Here is a 16,973-nt window from a genome sequence, read left to right on the forward strand (position 1 = left end):
AATAGATTAATTTAAATGCTACAGTGACTAAAACCGTATTGACATCCCTGATTCAAACGCAATTTCACTTATCATAGGCCACCAAATTAACACCAACCCTGCCTTGTCTCAATCCACTAGATAATAATTCACTAAGCGAAAATTACAATCTAGCTTCATTATGCAATTAAGCAATGCACACATCCTTAAATTCGTGACAGCCAAGCTACATACATTAAGCATGAACGTATCTTAAACAAAACACATGCAATTACTCTGTAAATTAAGCATTGACAGATTCACCACATGCATTCCACGAATTCAGAACAAAAACATGGCAGATTTCACAAAACAAGCACAACCTCAAAGCTTCATTGCATTTTTCATCAAGGAGTCAATACACGAATTTAGCTAGACATGGAAATGAGTAATTAAACACTTCAAAACTGAAATCACAAAAATCAGAACCAAGAACCAAGAACCAAGAACCCTTCAAATCTGAAAACGCAATTTAAGAGCAAAAATTGAGATTTCAAAGCTTAAATGGAATGCAAAACAGTGTTATCATATATAAATGCGAAAACCCCATGAATGGATATTGTTCCAAGTCAATAAAATCCACAAACCGAACTGCCCAACCAAGAAAACGAATTCCAAACGTAAAACCCTCAATGGGTGCTGTCAAATATGCATAAAAACGGTAAAAATGAGCCAAAAACGTGAAAAACCGCAAGGGGGACGTCCATGGAAGCTTGGAGAACGAAAATGGAGATTTTGAAGAGAGGTTGAAGATGAATGAGCGGCTGCCTTCTTCTCATGCAGACCTAATTCGTGGTCATATCACCCATGCCACTCAGAATTACAAAACTGCCATTATAAGCCGCAGAATTACAAAAATGCCACTATGGGCCTCAAATGTTGACCCATTGACTTTGCTGACGTGGAAATGACATGGAAATGATGTGGCAATGATGTGGAAAGTTTCTTCAACTAAATATTAATGTCCAAGCTCCAAAATTGCGTCACCCAAATACCTAAAAATAATTAAAAACAAAAATTAGGCCAAATAATGTGAAATTAGTCCAAATTCGGAACAATGGCCCAATAAAGCCCAACAGATGAAAAACACTCTAATGATGAACAATTAAGCACTAATCAACTGTCTAATGGGTGCACAAAGGCTAGTGGAATAGAAGAAAATAATGACTCATCAAAATCGACCACACTTACCCTTTTGCACTCCTGGGCAAAATTAAAGAGTAAAGCAAAGCAAGGACATCACAAACATAACAAGGGAGACAAAAAGACACAAGACAAACAGACACATGACAAACGGACTCGACACAGACAAATGGAAACACATCTAACACATAAGGATTCAAAGCTGCAAGGTATCCGTGAACATCATCCAAGCAGTTCAAAACATGTCAAGTACTCAGTTTAGCTTAAGGAGAGAATTGAAAGCAACATAACCTCACGAAATATGCACTGTATCACTCAAATCTCTAGGCTACTGTTTACTCTCAAAGCACCCTTGAAAAACAAACATCAAACAGTCTTGGCAAGCCTCTAGAACGAACAACCAAACCAGAAACACATGCAGGTCAAGATCAGAAGGACTTTTCAAGGTTGTAATGGGGCTGAGGACAAGGTGTGGAGCATATGGATAAGTAGCTAAGCAACCAAGGAAATAGAGGAGCAGTGGGTAATAAGTCTCAATCAATCATGAAAGTAATCCCAAACACCAACACTTCCAACTTCGGTTCTCACACAATGCTCAAATCCAAACTCCTTTTTATTTCTTTTCTTTATTCTCTTTTCTTTTCTTTTTCTTTCTTCTTTTTTCTATACAGAGAACATGCAGAGAAACAACAATTTTGAAATCCCACTTTGGTGTACAAATGAGCAATTCCAAGAACCAACAACAAGTGCGCGCACAACCACACTTGTTGTGCGCGACCACACTTAATTGAGCACCCATTCCCAAAACAATTCCAAAGCTCCAAAATTTCCTAAGGTAGGAATAATCATGGTTTTTCAGGCTAAGGGCTTGTAATGAGCTGTAAAACAATGAAAGGGTATGCAGGCTCAAAAAGGGGTATCAACGGAAACAGTTCAAGGTAGGCTCATCTGGTTGTAGGCTCACAGAACAAAATTGCCTAAATCATATCCCAACATGCATGTGAATCAGAAAGGCATTCAGAAAGAGTCAAGCCAAGGCCACTGTGCAAGCATTCAAGAGGCATATATCACACAATCAAAGAACAGAGAGTGGCTCAAATTCTTACACAGGGTAAACTAATTCCAAAAGCAAGTTGACATGCAAAGACAAAGCAAGGATAACAGTTCACAGAATAACCAACAACTCATCCTCCAAGAGTGAAATGAGTGTTCCAAACAGAAAGCAAAAACATAACACACTAACTAACACTAATTAACAAAAATGAAACAAACAAACGGAAACAACAACAGACGGACAGACCTGGACAAGTGCAATAAAAGTAAAGAAGAAGGAGAAAGAAAAGGAAAGAAAACTCCCTGAATCATGGTGAAATAGCAGTGGGGTCAAGCAGGGAAGTTTCCTCCACAACAGTATCCACCAAGGCAGGATTGCTGAGGAATGGCTTAAGACGATGCCCATTCACTTTGAAGCTCTTATCTGTGGACTGGCTTTTGATTTCAACTGCACCATAAGGATAAACATTAGTGACAACAAAAGGACCAATCCACTTTGATCTCAACTTACCCCCCATGAGTCCAAGTCTGGAGTTATACAGTAAAACTTGCTGACCAATAACAAACTCCTTTCTAGCAATGGAGCTATCATGGAATCTCTTGGTCTTCTCCTTGTAGAACATAGAGTTCTGATATGCCTCCAAACGGATCTCATCCAACTCGTTCAACTGCAGCTTCCTTTCCTCCCCAGCTTGATCAAGAGAGAAGTTGCATGACTTGACAGCCCAGTAGGCTCGATGCTCTATCTCCACTGGAAGGTGGCATGGCTTACCAAAGACAACCCGATAAGGAGACATCCCTATAGGTGCCTTGTAAGCAGTTCTGTGAGCCCATAGAGCATCCTCAAGTCTATTGCTCCAATCCTTCCTGTTGGGCTGCACAATCTTCTCCAAGATCCTCTTGATTTCTCTATTTGAGATCTTGGCTTGCCCATTAGTTTAGGGGTGATATGGTGTAGAAAGTTTTTGCACAACCCCGTACTTTTGAAGCAAAACCCCCAAGGATCTGTTGCAAAAATGGGTGCCTTGGTCACTAACAATAGCTCGAGGAACTCCAAACCTGCAAAATATGTGAGACCTAACAAAGTCCACAACAACTCGAGCATCATTAGTTCTAGTGGGTTTGGCTTCCACCCATTTTGAAACATAATCAACAGCAAGCAAGATGTAAGTGAAACCAAAAGAGATAGGGAAAGGGCCCATGAAATCTATACCCCAGACGTCAAACACCTCACAAAATAGCATGGGTTGTTGAGGCATATGTTGTCTCCAAGAAATGGCTCCTCCTGCTCGTTGGCATTCCTCACACGTGCTACATATCCTCCACGCATCCTTGAAGATTGTGGGCCAATAAAATCCACAATCTAGCACCTTGCGAGGTGTCCTTTGTGTGCCAAGGTGACCACCAGGTGCAGATGAATGACAAAATTTGAGGACCGAGTCAATCTCATGGTCCGGAATGCATATCCTGGTAACCTGATCATTGCACATTTTCCACAGATAGGGGTCATACCAAATGTAATACCTAGCATCGCTCTTGAGTTTATCACATTGAGCTCTGGATGCTAGGGGAGGAAAAACAGAAGCAGCAAGATAATTAACAATGTTAGCAAACCAAGGTGAGGAAGAAGTAGAGAGTGTCAACAAACTTTCATCGGGAAAGTCATCCTGGATCGGTGTAGCAGCATCATCAGTAGACCTCTCAATCCTGCTTAGGTGGTCTGCAACCAGGTTTTGTGCTCCGCTCCTATCACGGATCTCCAAATCAAATTCTTGGAGCCAGAGCATCCATCTTATCAGTCGAGGTTTTGATTCTGCCTTCTTCAACAGGTACTTAAGAGCTACATGGTCAGTAAACACAACAACAGGAGAACCAAGCAGATAAGATCGAAACTTTTCAAGTGCAAAAACTACCGCAAGGAGCTCTTTTTCTGTTGTGGTATAGTTTGCTTGGGCAGCATCTAATGTCCTGGAGGCGTAGTAGATTACCCTCGGCTGTTTATCAATCCTTTGAGCTAGAACAGCCCCTAATGCATAGTTGGATGCATCACACATAAGCTCAAATGGGGCTGTCCAGTCGGGCGCCTGAATGATTGGAGTTGTGGTCAAGGCCTTCTTGAGGCAATCAAAAGCCTCTTTGCATCCTTCATCAAAGATGAAGTCAACATCTTTTTGCAGTAGGTTAGACAGTGGGAGGGCCTTCTTACTGAAGTCTTGAATGAAGCGCCTGTAAAACCCTGCATGGCCAAGAAAAGAACGAACCTCTCGCACAAAAGAGGGGTAAGGCAATTGTGAAATAATTGAGATCTTGGCAGGGTCAACTTCAATGCCCTTTTTTGAAATTATATGCCCCAATACTATGCCTTGTTCTACCATGAAATGACATTTCTCAAAATTGAGAACAAGGTTAGATTGGATGCACCTGTTTAAAACTCTGTCCAAACTATCCAAACATGCATCAAATGAGGACCCATATACAGTAAAGTCGTCCATAAACACCTCTATGCATTTTTCAAGAAAATAACTAAAAATGCTAAGCATGCACCGCTGGAATGTGCCAGGGGCATTGCATAGGCCAAACGGCATCCTCCTATAGGCAAAAGTGCCAAAGGGGCAGGTGAATGTGGTTTTTTCTTGGTCCTCAGGTGCAATGCAAATTTGAAAATAACCAGAAAACCCATCAAGAAAGCAATAATGGGACTTACCTGCCAAGCGCTCAAGCATCTGATCAATAAAAGGCAGGGGGAAGTGGTCTTTTCTGGTTTCTTGATTTAGCCTTCTGTAGTCAATGCAAACCCTCCAACTGTTTTGCGCTCTTGTTGGAATTAGCTCCTCTTTTTCGTTCTTGACTATAGTGAGGCCAGTCTTCTTTGGAACAACATGGATGGGGCTAACCCACTGACTGTCAGAAATGGGGTAGATGATCCCAGCTTGTAGAAGCTTGGTCACCTCCTTCTTTACAACATCCGAGATGACAGGGTTGAGTCACCTCTGTGGCTGTCTCACTGGCTTTGCTCCATCTTCCAACAATATCCTGTGCATGCATGTTGATGGGCTAATACTAGGGATGTCAGCCAATGTCCATCCAATTGCCTTCTTATGCTTCTTAAGAACTTGCAACAACCTCTGCTCTTGTTCAGCAGTGAGGGAGGTGGAAATGATGACAGGCAGTTTGTCCTCCTCCTCTAAGTAGACATACTTGAGGTTGTCTGGCAGTGGTTTCAACTCTGGAGTACTGGATGCTGGCTGAATATCAGGAACCAGAGGGGGGGGAGAAATGGGTTCCACAACCTGTACCTGAGCATAACAATCAGATGCGTATGTACTTCCTGCAACATGGTTAGTGCAACCTGATTGTATAACATCAAAGTCAATAGGTACAACATCCAGAGAGTGAAACTCAGTAGATTCAACATTATCCACATCATATTCAGCATCATTAGGATCAGAATTAGAATCAGAATCAGAATCATCAATGCATGCAAATTCAGACAACTCAGACACAAATGAATGTTTAAATGCATGCAAAGAGTGGAAATCAGAGATCAATCCATCAACAGCATCATCAATAATATCCACGTGAAAAACAGAATGATCCTCAGAAGGATGTTTCATGGCATCCATAATGTTGAATCGCACAACAATATCATCAAACTCCATGGACAAAGTACCTGCATGGACATCAATTTTGGTTCGTGCAGTTTTCAAAAATGGTCTGCCTAAAATGATTGGTGCAGAACCATGTGAAAATCCCTCTTCCATATCAAGAATGTAAAAATCAGCAGGGAAAATCAATTCACCAACACGAACCAAAACATCATCAACCAAACCTGCGGGGTGGGCAACACTTATATTTGCCAACTGAATCACCACACCTGTAGGTTGCAAGGGTCCAAGAGAAAGAGATTTAAAAATAGATAGAGGCATTACATTTATTGAAGCACCAAGATCAAGCATTACATTTTCAAATTTATTGTTACCTATGATGCAAGGTACACAAAATGTACTTGGGTCCTTGCACTTCTCAGGAATCTGAGGAACAGATTTACCTATCAATGCTGACACGTTTCTGCCCATGCTGATCTTTTCGTTTCCTTTTAGCCTCCTTTTGTGCGTGCATAGCTCCTTCAAGAACTTTGCATATCTGGGAATTTTTTTTATGGCATCCAACAGAGGTATGTTCACCTCCACCTTCCTAAAAGTTTCCAAGATCTCCCTGTCAACCTCTTCCATCTTTTTGCTTGGAATGGCTCTTGAAGGGAAAGGAAGAGGTATGGAAGGTGCAGCAGTAGAGGTGGAAGGTGTAGAAGTCGCACCAGATGTGGAAGGACCAGCTGCATGAGCATCACGCTTTCTCTGAAGTTTGGCAGGGTCGGCTTCCTTTGGAGGTGTAGGCTCAGGAGTGGGAACTTCAATGTTCTTCCCAGATGTTAATGTAATGGCACTCACATTCCTCAGATTTTCCACCGTCTGTGATGGAAGCTTGTCAGAATTCTGAGCCTGTGCCTGGTTTAGCTGAGTGGCCATCTGCCCCATTTGATTTGTCAAACTCTGGATTGAGGCCCTAGTCTCCTGCTGAAATTGCATATTTTGAAGGGTCATCATCCTGACTAACTCCTCCAATGAAGTAGAAGAAGAAGGTGCAGGTGCTATAGCAGGAGCTGGTGTGGGTAGATGTGGAACAGGAGCAGCTTGTGGTGCAGGTGCAACTCTTTGTTGTGGAGGGGGTTGCACATTTTGAAATTGTTGGGGCTGCTGGTTACCCTGGTTTCCCCATCTCAAATTAGGGTGATTCCTCCATCCTGGATTATATCTGTTTGTTGAAAAATCATGGTTCTGTTGTTGATGTTGGGGCCTATTGTTGAAAATATTTGCTGCATAGGCCTGAGGCGTATCCACTGGTGTAGAAGAAGAAGCAGCAGCAGCAGCCTGTTGTTGCAACGCTGGGCAAGAGTCTGTAAAGTGATCAACAGATGTACAAAGGCCACAAACTCTTGCAGCTGGAGCTCTCTGATTGGAAGCAAGTTGATTGACAAGTGAGGTAAGAGCATCAATCTTACTTTCCAACTTCTTTGTGTACTCGGCTGCCCCTACATCATGTACACCTCTAACAACTATGGCATCACTCCTTGTGCCAAATTGTTGAGAATTTGAAGCCATGTTTTCTATCAGTTGCCTGGCTGCAGCTGGGGTTATGTTACCAAGGGCACCACCACTTGCGGCATCAATCATATTTCGATCCATGTGGTGCAAGCCTTCATGAAAATACTGCAGAAGGAGATGTTCAGAAATCTGATGGTGTGGACAGCTTGAACAGAGATTCTTGAACCTCTCCCAGTACTCATAAAGGGTCTCCCCAGATTGCTGCTTGATGCCAGAAATCTCCTTCCGTATGGCTGTTGTCCTTGAAGCAGGAAAGAACTTGGCAAGGAACAATCTCTTAAGGTCATCCCAGCTTGTGATGGACCTGGGTGCTAGGTAGTACAGCCAGTCTTTCGCATTACCCTCCAAAGAATGAGGGAAAGCCTTCAAGTATACATGGTCCTCTTGTACATCTGCAGGCTTCATGGTGGAACAGACGACATGAAACTGCTTCAAGTGTTTGCACGGGTCCTCACCTGCAAGACCATGAAACTTTGGCAACAAGTGTATTAAACCAGTTTTCAGCACATATGGAACCTCCTCCTCAGGGTATTGTATGCATAAATTATCATAAGTGAACTCTGGTGCAGTGAGCTCACTCATGGTTCTCTCATGATGTGGAGGAGGTGGAGGAGGTTGAGCCATGTTATCAGTATGAAAATGCTCAGAATAAACAGTATGCTCAGAATGCAAGGAATGAGGAGTGTCAGGAATGTGATGAGAATCAGAAGAATCAGGAAAAGTCACTGAATATTCAGCATGCAAAGATGGATTCCTAAGATGCCTACTTCCTCTGTGGAATGTCCTATCAATTTCAGGGTCAAATGGTTGTAATTCACTTGGGTTTCCCCTAGTCATGCACCAAAAAGCACTAATTGTAGTGATATTGGCATAACAAAGGGTATAACTACAAGTATACTCAAACGACCTTCAAATGACTTGAAAATTGGTAGGATATTCCTTTGAGTGGTCAAACAGAAGCACAAAAAAAATCAGATCAAAACTCAAAGCACAAGTATTTTTAACAATTTTTCAAAAGTAAGAAAAATGAAGAAAAATCACAAAAAACATTGCTGAAATGTAGAAAATGGCATTTTCTGGAGAATCTGATTTTGCAAACCGGCATAGCCGGTTATGACAAGGTAGGAAATCAAATTCTACCCCAAATCCATATAAAATAATAGTGATTCTGATAACCAGAGCAAAAGTTATGGTCCTTTGAAGTTTCACTTAAAATCAGTCCAAATTTTTTTTGAATCTCTTAACTCAGACTATACCAATTGCTCTAGCTATTTTTCCTATCAAGTTCAACGTCTTAGAAGTGGGGAAAAAAAATTCAAGTTAAAACAAGCTCCGTAGCTACCAAAACAAAAATCCAGAAGTTAAATGCCAGATTCGGACACTATTCAAACACTATTCACTACTACAAATGACACTATTCGCGAGGGTCTGTCTGGTCTGGTCTTTTGCAGGTACCGTGGTGGCTGTCGCATTGGCGCAATCGACATCGATTTCTGTCACGGTGGCCTGCGGTTCTGTTTGGAACGGAGGTGGAGAATTCTCGCAATGTAGGTGTGTTTGCGTCTGGTTTCGCGTCTTCTCCAGGCAGCTGTTTTCGTCGCAGGTGGCTGCGTGGTGGCCGGCGCCGCAGTGATGGGGATTTCGCGTCAGAAAGTGCCCTCGTCGTCGATCTGATTCGCAGTGGTTCTGCAACGCGTGGCTTCGTCAACGTGTGGTGGTTCGTCGTGGCAGCCTGGTTTCGCGAGACATCTGCTGGCTCTGGTTTCGTCGCAGCGGAGGTGGCTCGCAACACCGATCTGGTTGTGTTCGCGTAGGTGGCTCGCGACGGCGGCGATCTGGTTCGGGACGGCGGCTTCGCAAGCGGCAATTTGATTTTCCAGGCCCTTTTTTTGGCCGTCAATGGCTGTGGTTTGCTCTAAAGTGTGCCGGCAGAGATTCCGTTTAGGGGTTAGTTCATGCGCATGGGAGAAGATAAAAACCTGATAACTAGAGCAAAAGTTATGGTCCTTTGAAGTTTCACTTAAAATCAGTCCAAAATTTTTTTGAATCTCTTAACTCAGACCATACCAATTGCTCTAGCTATTTTTCCTATCAAGTTCAACGTCTTAGAAGTGGGGAAAAAAATTTCAAGTTAAAACAAGCTCCGTAGCTAGCAAAACAAAAATCCAGAAGTTAAATGCCAGATTCGGACACTATTCAAACACTATTCACTACTACAAATGACACTATTCATGCGCGCCGCGACACTATTCACTACACTAAACTGAAACACACAGGAATGGAAACAGACACTGAACTTAACACAACATTAACATCACAATGAACATATACCAACTCAACCACACTTGAACTACACACACACCAAAACACAGAACACAAACACACTGAAAATTTTACTTTGAAAGAAACGATTGGTCCCCGGCAACGGCGCCAAATTTGATAGAGGCCGTACCCCACCAAATTAAAACATATTAAATGCAGTACATGAAAGTGAACCAAGTCGTCTCCCAACGACCAATATTTTCATTCAAAGCCAATTTTCCAGATGAACACAACAATAAAACACAGGGGGGAGGGGGGTTGGCAGACAGATTCAGAATGCTAATCAATAGATTAATTTAAATGCTACAGTGACTAAAACCGTATTGACATCCCTGATTCAAACGCAATTTCACTTATCATAGGCCACCAAATTAACACCAACCCTGCCTTGTCTCAATCCACTAGATAATAATACACTAAGCGAAAATTACAATCTAGCTTCATTATGCAATTAAGCAATGCACACATCCTTAAATTCGTGACAGCCAAGCTACATACATTAAGCATGAACGTATCTTAAACAAAACACATGCAATTACTCTGTAAATTAAGCATTGACAGATTCACCACATGCATTCCACGAATTCAGAACAAAAACATGGCAGATTTCACAAAACAAGCACAACCTCAAAGCTTCATTGCATTTTTCATCAAGGATTCAATACACGAATTTAGCTAGACATGGAAATGAGTAATTAAACACTTCAAAACTGAAATCACAAAAATCAGAACCAAGAACCAAGAACCAAGAACCCTTCAAATCTGAAAACGCAATTTAAGTGCAAAAATTGAGATTTCAAAGCTTAAATGGAATGCAAAACAGTGTTATCATATATAAATGCGAAAACCCCATGAATGGGTATTGTTCCAAGTCAATAAAATCCACAAACCGAACTGCCCAACCAAGAAAACGAATTCCAAACGTAAAACCCTCAATGGGTGCTGTCAAATATGCATAAAAACGGTAAAAATGAGCCAAAAACGTGAAAAACCGCAAGGGGGACGTCCATGGAAGCTTGGAGAACGAAAATGGAGGTTTTGAAGAGAGGTTGAAGATGAATGAGCGGCTGCCTTCTTCTCATGCAGACCTAATTCGTGGTCATATCACCCATGCCACTCAGAATTACAAAACTGCCATTATAAGCCGCAGAATTACAAAAATGCCACTATGGGCCTCAAATGTTGACCCATTGACTTTGCTGACGTGGAAATGACATGGAAATGATGTGGCAATGATGTGGAAAGTTTCTTCAACTAAATATTAATGTCCAAGCTCCAAAATTGCTTCACCCAAATACCTAAAAATAATTAAAAACAAAAATTAGGCCAAATAATGTGAAATTAGTCCAAATTCGGAACAGTGGCCCAATAAAGCCCAACAGATGAAAAACACTCTAATGATGAACAATTAAGCACTAATCAACTGTCTAATGGGTACACAAAGGCTAGTGGAATAGAAGAAAATAATGACTCATCAGTTGCTTCGCGGGGGTCTGTCTGGTCTGGTTTTTTGCAGGTACCGTGGTGGCTGTCGCATTGGCGCAATCGACATCGATTTCTGTCACGGTGGCCTGCGGTTCTGTTTGGAACGGAGGTGGAGGATTCTCGCAATGTAGGTGTGTTTGCGTCTGGTTTCGCGTCTTCTCCAGGTAGCTTTTTTCGTCGCAGGTGGCTGCGTGGTGGCCGGCGCCGCAGTGATGGGGATTTCGCGTCAGAAAGTGCCCTCGTCGTCGATCTGATTCGCAGTGGTTCTGCAACGCGTGGCTTCGTCAACGTGTGGTGGTTCGTCGTGGCAGCCTGGTTTCGCGAGACATCTGCTGGCTCTGGTTTCGTCGCAGTGGAGGTGGCTCGCAACACCGATCTGGTTGTGTTCGCGTAGGTGGCTCGCGATGGCGGCGATCTGGTTCGGGACGGCGGCTTCGCAAGCGGAAATTTGATTTTCCAGGCCCTTTTTTTAACCGTCAATGGCTGTGGTTTGCTCTAAAGTGTGCCGGCAGAGATTCCGTTTAGGGGTTAGTTCATGCGCGTGGGAGAAGATAAAAACCTGATAACCAGAGCAAAAGTTATGGTCCTTTGAAGTTTCACTTAAAATCAGTCCAAAATTTTTTTGAATCCCTTAACTCAGACCATACCAATTACTCTAGCTATTTTTCCTATCAAGTTCAACGTCTTAGAAGTGGGGAAAAAAAATTTCAAGTTAAAACAAGCTCCGTAGCTACCAAAACAAAAATCCAGAAGTTAAATGCCAGATTCGGACACTATTCAAACACTATTCACTACTACAAATGACACTATTCATGCGCGCCTCGACACTATTCACTACACTAAACAGAAACACACAGGAATGGAAACAGACACTGAACTTAACACAACATTAACATCACAATGAACATATACCAACTCAACCACACTTGAACTACACACACACCAAAACACAGAACACAAACACACTGAAAATTTTACTTTGAACGAAACGATTGGTCCCCGATAACGGCGCCAAATTTGATAGAGGCCGTACCCCACCAAATTAAAACATATTAAATGCAGTACATGAAAGTGAACCAAGTCGTCTCCCAACGACCAATATTTTCATTCAAAGCCAATTTTCCAGATGAACACAACAATAAAACACAGGGAGGAGGGGGGTTGGCAGACAGATTCAGAATGCTAATCAATAGATTAATTTAAATGCTACAGTGACTAAAACCGTATTGACATCCCTGATTCAAACGCAATTTCACTTATCATAGGCCACCAAATTAACACCAACCCTGCCTTGTCTCAATCCACTAGATAATAATTCACTAAGCGAAAATTACAATCTAGCTTCATTATGCAATTAAGCAATGCACACATGCTTAAATTTGTGACAGCCAAGCTACATACATTAAGCATGAACGTATCTTAAACAAAACACATGCAATTACTCTGTAAATTAAGCATTGATAGATTCACCACATGCATTCCACGAACTCAGAACAAAAACATGGCAGATTTCACAAAACAAGCACAACCTCAAAGCTTCATTGCATTTTTCATCAAGGAGTCAATACACGAATTTAGCTAGACATGGAAATGAGTAATTAAACACTTCAAAACTGAAATCACAAAAATCAGAACCAAGAACCAAGAACCAAGAACCCTTCAAATCTGAAAACGCAATTTAAGAGCAAAAATTGAGATTTCAAAGCTTAAATGGAATGCAAAACAGTGTTATCATATATAAATGCGAAAACCCCATGAATGGGTATTGTTCCAAGTCAATAAAATCCACAAACCGAACTGCCCAACCAAGAAAACGAATTCCAAACGTAAAACCCTCAATGGGTGCTGTCAAATATGCATAAAAACGGTAAAAATGAGCCAAAAACGTGAAAAACCGCAAGGGGGCGTCCATGGAAGCTTGGAGAACGAAAATGGAGGTTTTGAAGAGAGGTTGAAGATGAATGAGCGGCTGCCTTCTTCTCATGCAGACCTAATTCGTGGTCATATCACCCATGCCACTCAGAATTACAAAACTGCCATTATAAGCCGCAGAATTACAAAAATGCCACTATGGGCCTCAAATGTTGACCCATTGACTTTGCTGACGTGGAAATGACATGGAAATGATGTGGCAATGATGTGGAAAGTTTCTTCAACTAAATATTAATGTCCAAGCTCCAAAATTGCTTCACCCAAATACCTAAAAATAATTAAAAACAAAAATTAGGCCAAATAATGTGATATTAGTCCAAATTCGGAACAGTGGCCCAATAAAGCCCAACAGATGAAAAACACTCTAATGATGAACAATTAAGCACTAATCAACTGTCTAATGGGTGCACAAAGGCTAGTGGAATAGAAGAAAATAATGACTCATCAGTTGCTTCGCGGGGGTCTGTCTGGTCTAGTTTTTTGCAGGTACCGTGGTGGCTGTCGCATTGGCGCAATCGACATCGATTTCTGTCATGGTGGCCTGCGGTTCTATTTGGAACAGAGGTGGAGGATTCTCGCAATGTAGGTGTGTTCGCGTCTGGTTTCGCGTCTTCTCCAGGCAGCTTTTTTCGTCGCAGGTGGCTGCGTGGTGGTCGGCGCCGCAGTGATGGGGATTTCGCGTCAGAAAGTGCCCTCGTCGTCGATCTGATTCGCAGTGGTTCTGCAACGCGTGGCTTCGTCAATGTGTGGTGGTTCGTCGTGGCAGCCTGGTTTTGCGAGACATCTGCTGGCTCTGGTTTCGTCACAGCGGAGGGGGCTCGCAACATCGATCTGGTTGTGTTCGCGTAGGTGGCTAGCCACGGCGGCGATCTGGTTCGGGACGGCGGCTTCGCAAGCGGCAATTTGATTTTCCAGGCCCTTTTTTTGGCCATCAATGGCTGTGGTTTGCTCTAAAGTGTGCCGGCAGAGATTCCGTTTAGGGGTTAGTTCATGCGCGTGGGAGAAGATAAAAACCTGATAACCAGAGCAAAAGTTATGGTCCTTTGAAGTTTCACTTAAAATCAGTCCAAAATTTTTTTGAATCTCTTAACTCAGACCATACCAATTGCTCTAGCTATTTTTCCTATCAAGTTCAACGTCTTAGAAGTGGGGAAAAAAAATTTCAAGTTAAAACAAGCTCCGTAGCTACCAAAACAAAAATCCAGAAGTTAAATGCCAGATTCGGACACTATTCAAACACTATTCACTACTACAAATGACACTATTCATGCGCGCCGCGACACTATTCACTACACTAAACAGAAACACACAGGAATGGAAACAGACACTGAACTTAACACAACATTAACATCACAATGAACATATACCAACTCAACCACACTTGAACTACACACACACCAAAACACAGAACACAAACACACTGAAAATTTTACTTTGAACGAAACGATTGGTCCCCGATAACGGCGCCAAATTTGATAGAGGCCGTACCCCACCAAATTAAAACATATTAAATGCAGTACATGAAAGTGAACCAAGTCGTCTCCCAACGACCAATATTTTCATTCAAAGCCAATTTTCCAGATGAACACAACAATAAAACACAGGGAGGAGGGGGGTTGGCAGACAGATTCAGAATGCTAATCAATAGATTAATTTAAATGCTACAGTGACTAAAACCGTATTGACATCCCTGATTCAAACGCAATTTCACTTATCATAGGCCACCAAATTAACACCAACCCTGCCTTGTCTCAATCCACTAGATAATATTTCACTAAGCGAAAATTACAATCTAGTTTCATTATGCAATTAAGCAATGCACACATGCTTAAATTTGTGACAGCCAAGCTACATACATTAAGCATGAACGTATCTTAAACAAAACACATGCAATTACTCTGTAAATTAAGCATTGATAGATTCACCACATGCATTCCACGAACTCAGAACAAAAACATGGCAGATTTCACAAAACAAGCACAACCTCAAAGCTTCATTGCATTTTTCATCAAGGAGTCAATACACGAATTTAGCTAGACATGGAAATGAGTAATTAAACACTTCAAAACTGAAATCACAAAAATCAGAACCAAGAACCAAGAACCAAGAACCCTTCAAATCTGAAAACGCAATTTAAGAGCAAAAATTGAGATTTCAAAGCTTAAATGGAATGCAAAACAGTGTTATCATATATAAATGCGAAAACCCCATGAATGGGTATTGTTCCAAGTCAATAAAATCCACAAACCGAACTGCCCAACCAAGAAAACGAATTCCAAACGTAAAACCCTCAATGGGTGCTGTCAAATATGCATAAAAACGGTAAAAATGAGCCAAAAACGTGAAAAACCGCAAGGGGGCGTCCATGGAAGCTTGGAGAACGAAAATGGAGGTTTTGAAGAGAGGTTGAAGATGAATGAGCGGCTGCCTTCTTCTCATGCAGACCTAATTCGTGGTCATATCACCCATGCCACTCAGAATTACAAAACTGCCATTATAAGCCGCAGAATTACAAAAATGCCACTATGGGCCTCAAATGTTGACCCATTGACTTTGCTGACGTGGAAATGACATGGAAATGATGTGGCAATGATGTGGAAAGTTTCTTCAACTAAATATTAATGTCCAAGCTCCAAAATTGCTTCACCCAAATACCTAAAAATAATTAAAAACAAAAATTAGGCCAAATAATGTGATATTAGTCCAAATTCGGAACAGTGGCCCAATAAAGCCCAACAGATGAAAAACACTCTAATGATGAACAATTAAGCACTAATCAACTGTCTAATGGGTGCACAAAGGCTAGTGGAATAGAAGAAAATAATGACTCATCAGTTGCTTCGCGGGGGTCTGTCTGGTCTAGTTTTTTGCAGGTACCGTGGTGGCTGTTGCATTGGCGCAATCGACATCGATTTCTGTCACGGTGGCCTGCGGTTCTGTTTGGAACAGAGGTGGAGGATTCTCGCAATGTAGGTGTGTTCGCGTCTGGTTTCGCGTCTTCTCCAGGCAGCTTTTTTCGTCGCAGGTGGCTGCGTGGTGGTCGGCGCCGCAGTGATGGGGATTTCGCGTCAGAAAGTGCCCTCGTCGTCGATCTGATTCGCAGTGGTTCTGCAACGCGTGGCTTCGTCAATGTGTGGTGGTTCGTCGTGGCAGCCTGGTTTTGCGAGACATCTGCTGGCTCTGGTTTCGTCACAGCGGAGGGGGCTCGCAACATCGATCTGGTTGTGTTTGCGTAGGTGGCTAGCCACGGCGGCGATCTGGTTCGGGACGGCGGCTTCGCAAGCGGCAATTTGATTTTCCAGGCCCTTTTTTTGGCCATCAATGGCTGTGGTTTGCTCTAAAGTGTGCCGGCAGAGATTCCGTTTAGGGGTTAGTTCATGCGCGTGGGAGAAGATAAAAACCTGATAACCAGAGCAAAAGTTATGGTCCTTTGAAGTTTCACTTAAAATCAGTCCAAAATTTTTTTGAATCTCTTAACTCAGACCATACCAATTACTCTAGCTATTTTTCCTATCAAGTTCAACGTCTTAGAAGTGGGGAAAAAAATTTTCAAATTAAAACAAGCTCCGTAGCTACCAAACCAAAAATCCAGAAGTTAAATGCCAGATTCGGACACTATTCAAACACTATTCACTACTACAAATGACACTATTCATGCGCGCCGCGACACTATTTACTACACTAAACAGAAACACACAGGAATGGAAACAGACACTGAACTTAACACAACATTAACATCACAATGAACATATACCAACTCAACCACACTTGAACTACACACACACCAAAACACAGAACACAAACACACTAAAAATTTTACTTTGAACGAAACGATTGGTCCCCGGCAACGGCGCCAAA

At 42.1% G+C, this 16,973-nt stretch overlaps 1 protein-coding gene and 1 non-coding gene across 2 annotated transcripts in view; one reads left to right on the forward strand and one right to left on the reverse strand.

The window, feature by feature from the left end:
- Nucleotides 1–8,343, reverse strand: part of LOC146888952 (uncharacterized) — a 9,938-nt gene extending 1,595 nt beyond the window's left edge. The window contains exons 1-7 of the mRNA XM_085666833.1: nucleotides 8,110–8,343; nucleotides 7,149–8,007; nucleotides 6,194–6,938; nucleotides 6,024–6,088; nucleotides 5,511–5,708; nucleotides 4,128–5,168; nucleotides 3,863–4,031 (exon numbers count right to left, since the gene is read on the reverse strand). Coding sequence (XP_085522959.1) covers nucleotides 3,863–4,031; nucleotides 4,128–5,168; nucleotides 5,511–5,708; nucleotides 6,024–6,088; nucleotides 6,194–6,938; nucleotides 7,149–8,007; nucleotides 8,110–8,213 — 3,181 coding nt within the window. The 5' untranslated portion in view covers nucleotides 8,214–8,343. The remainder of the gene's footprint in view (nucleotides 1–3,862; nucleotides 4,032–4,127; nucleotides 5,169–5,510; nucleotides 5,709–6,023; nucleotides 6,089–6,193; nucleotides 6,939–7,148; nucleotides 8,008–8,109) is intronic.
- Nucleotides 7,503–7,611, forward strand: LOC114171469 (small nucleolar RNA R71). The gene has a single exon (XR_003601517.1). It is a non-coding gene; the product is annotated as a small nucleolar RNA R71 (small nucleolar RNA).
- Nucleotides 8,344–16,973: the final 8,630 nt, after the last annotated feature.

This window comes from Vigna unguiculata, chromosome 1 (assembly GCF_037176805.1).
Source record: "Vigna unguiculata cultivar grain cowpea cultivar isolate G323 ecotype 2 chromosome 1, ASM3717680v1, whole genome shotgun sequence".
Lineage (NCBI taxonomy): Eukaryota > Viridiplantae > Streptophyta > Magnoliopsida > Fabales > Fabaceae > Vigna > Vigna unguiculata.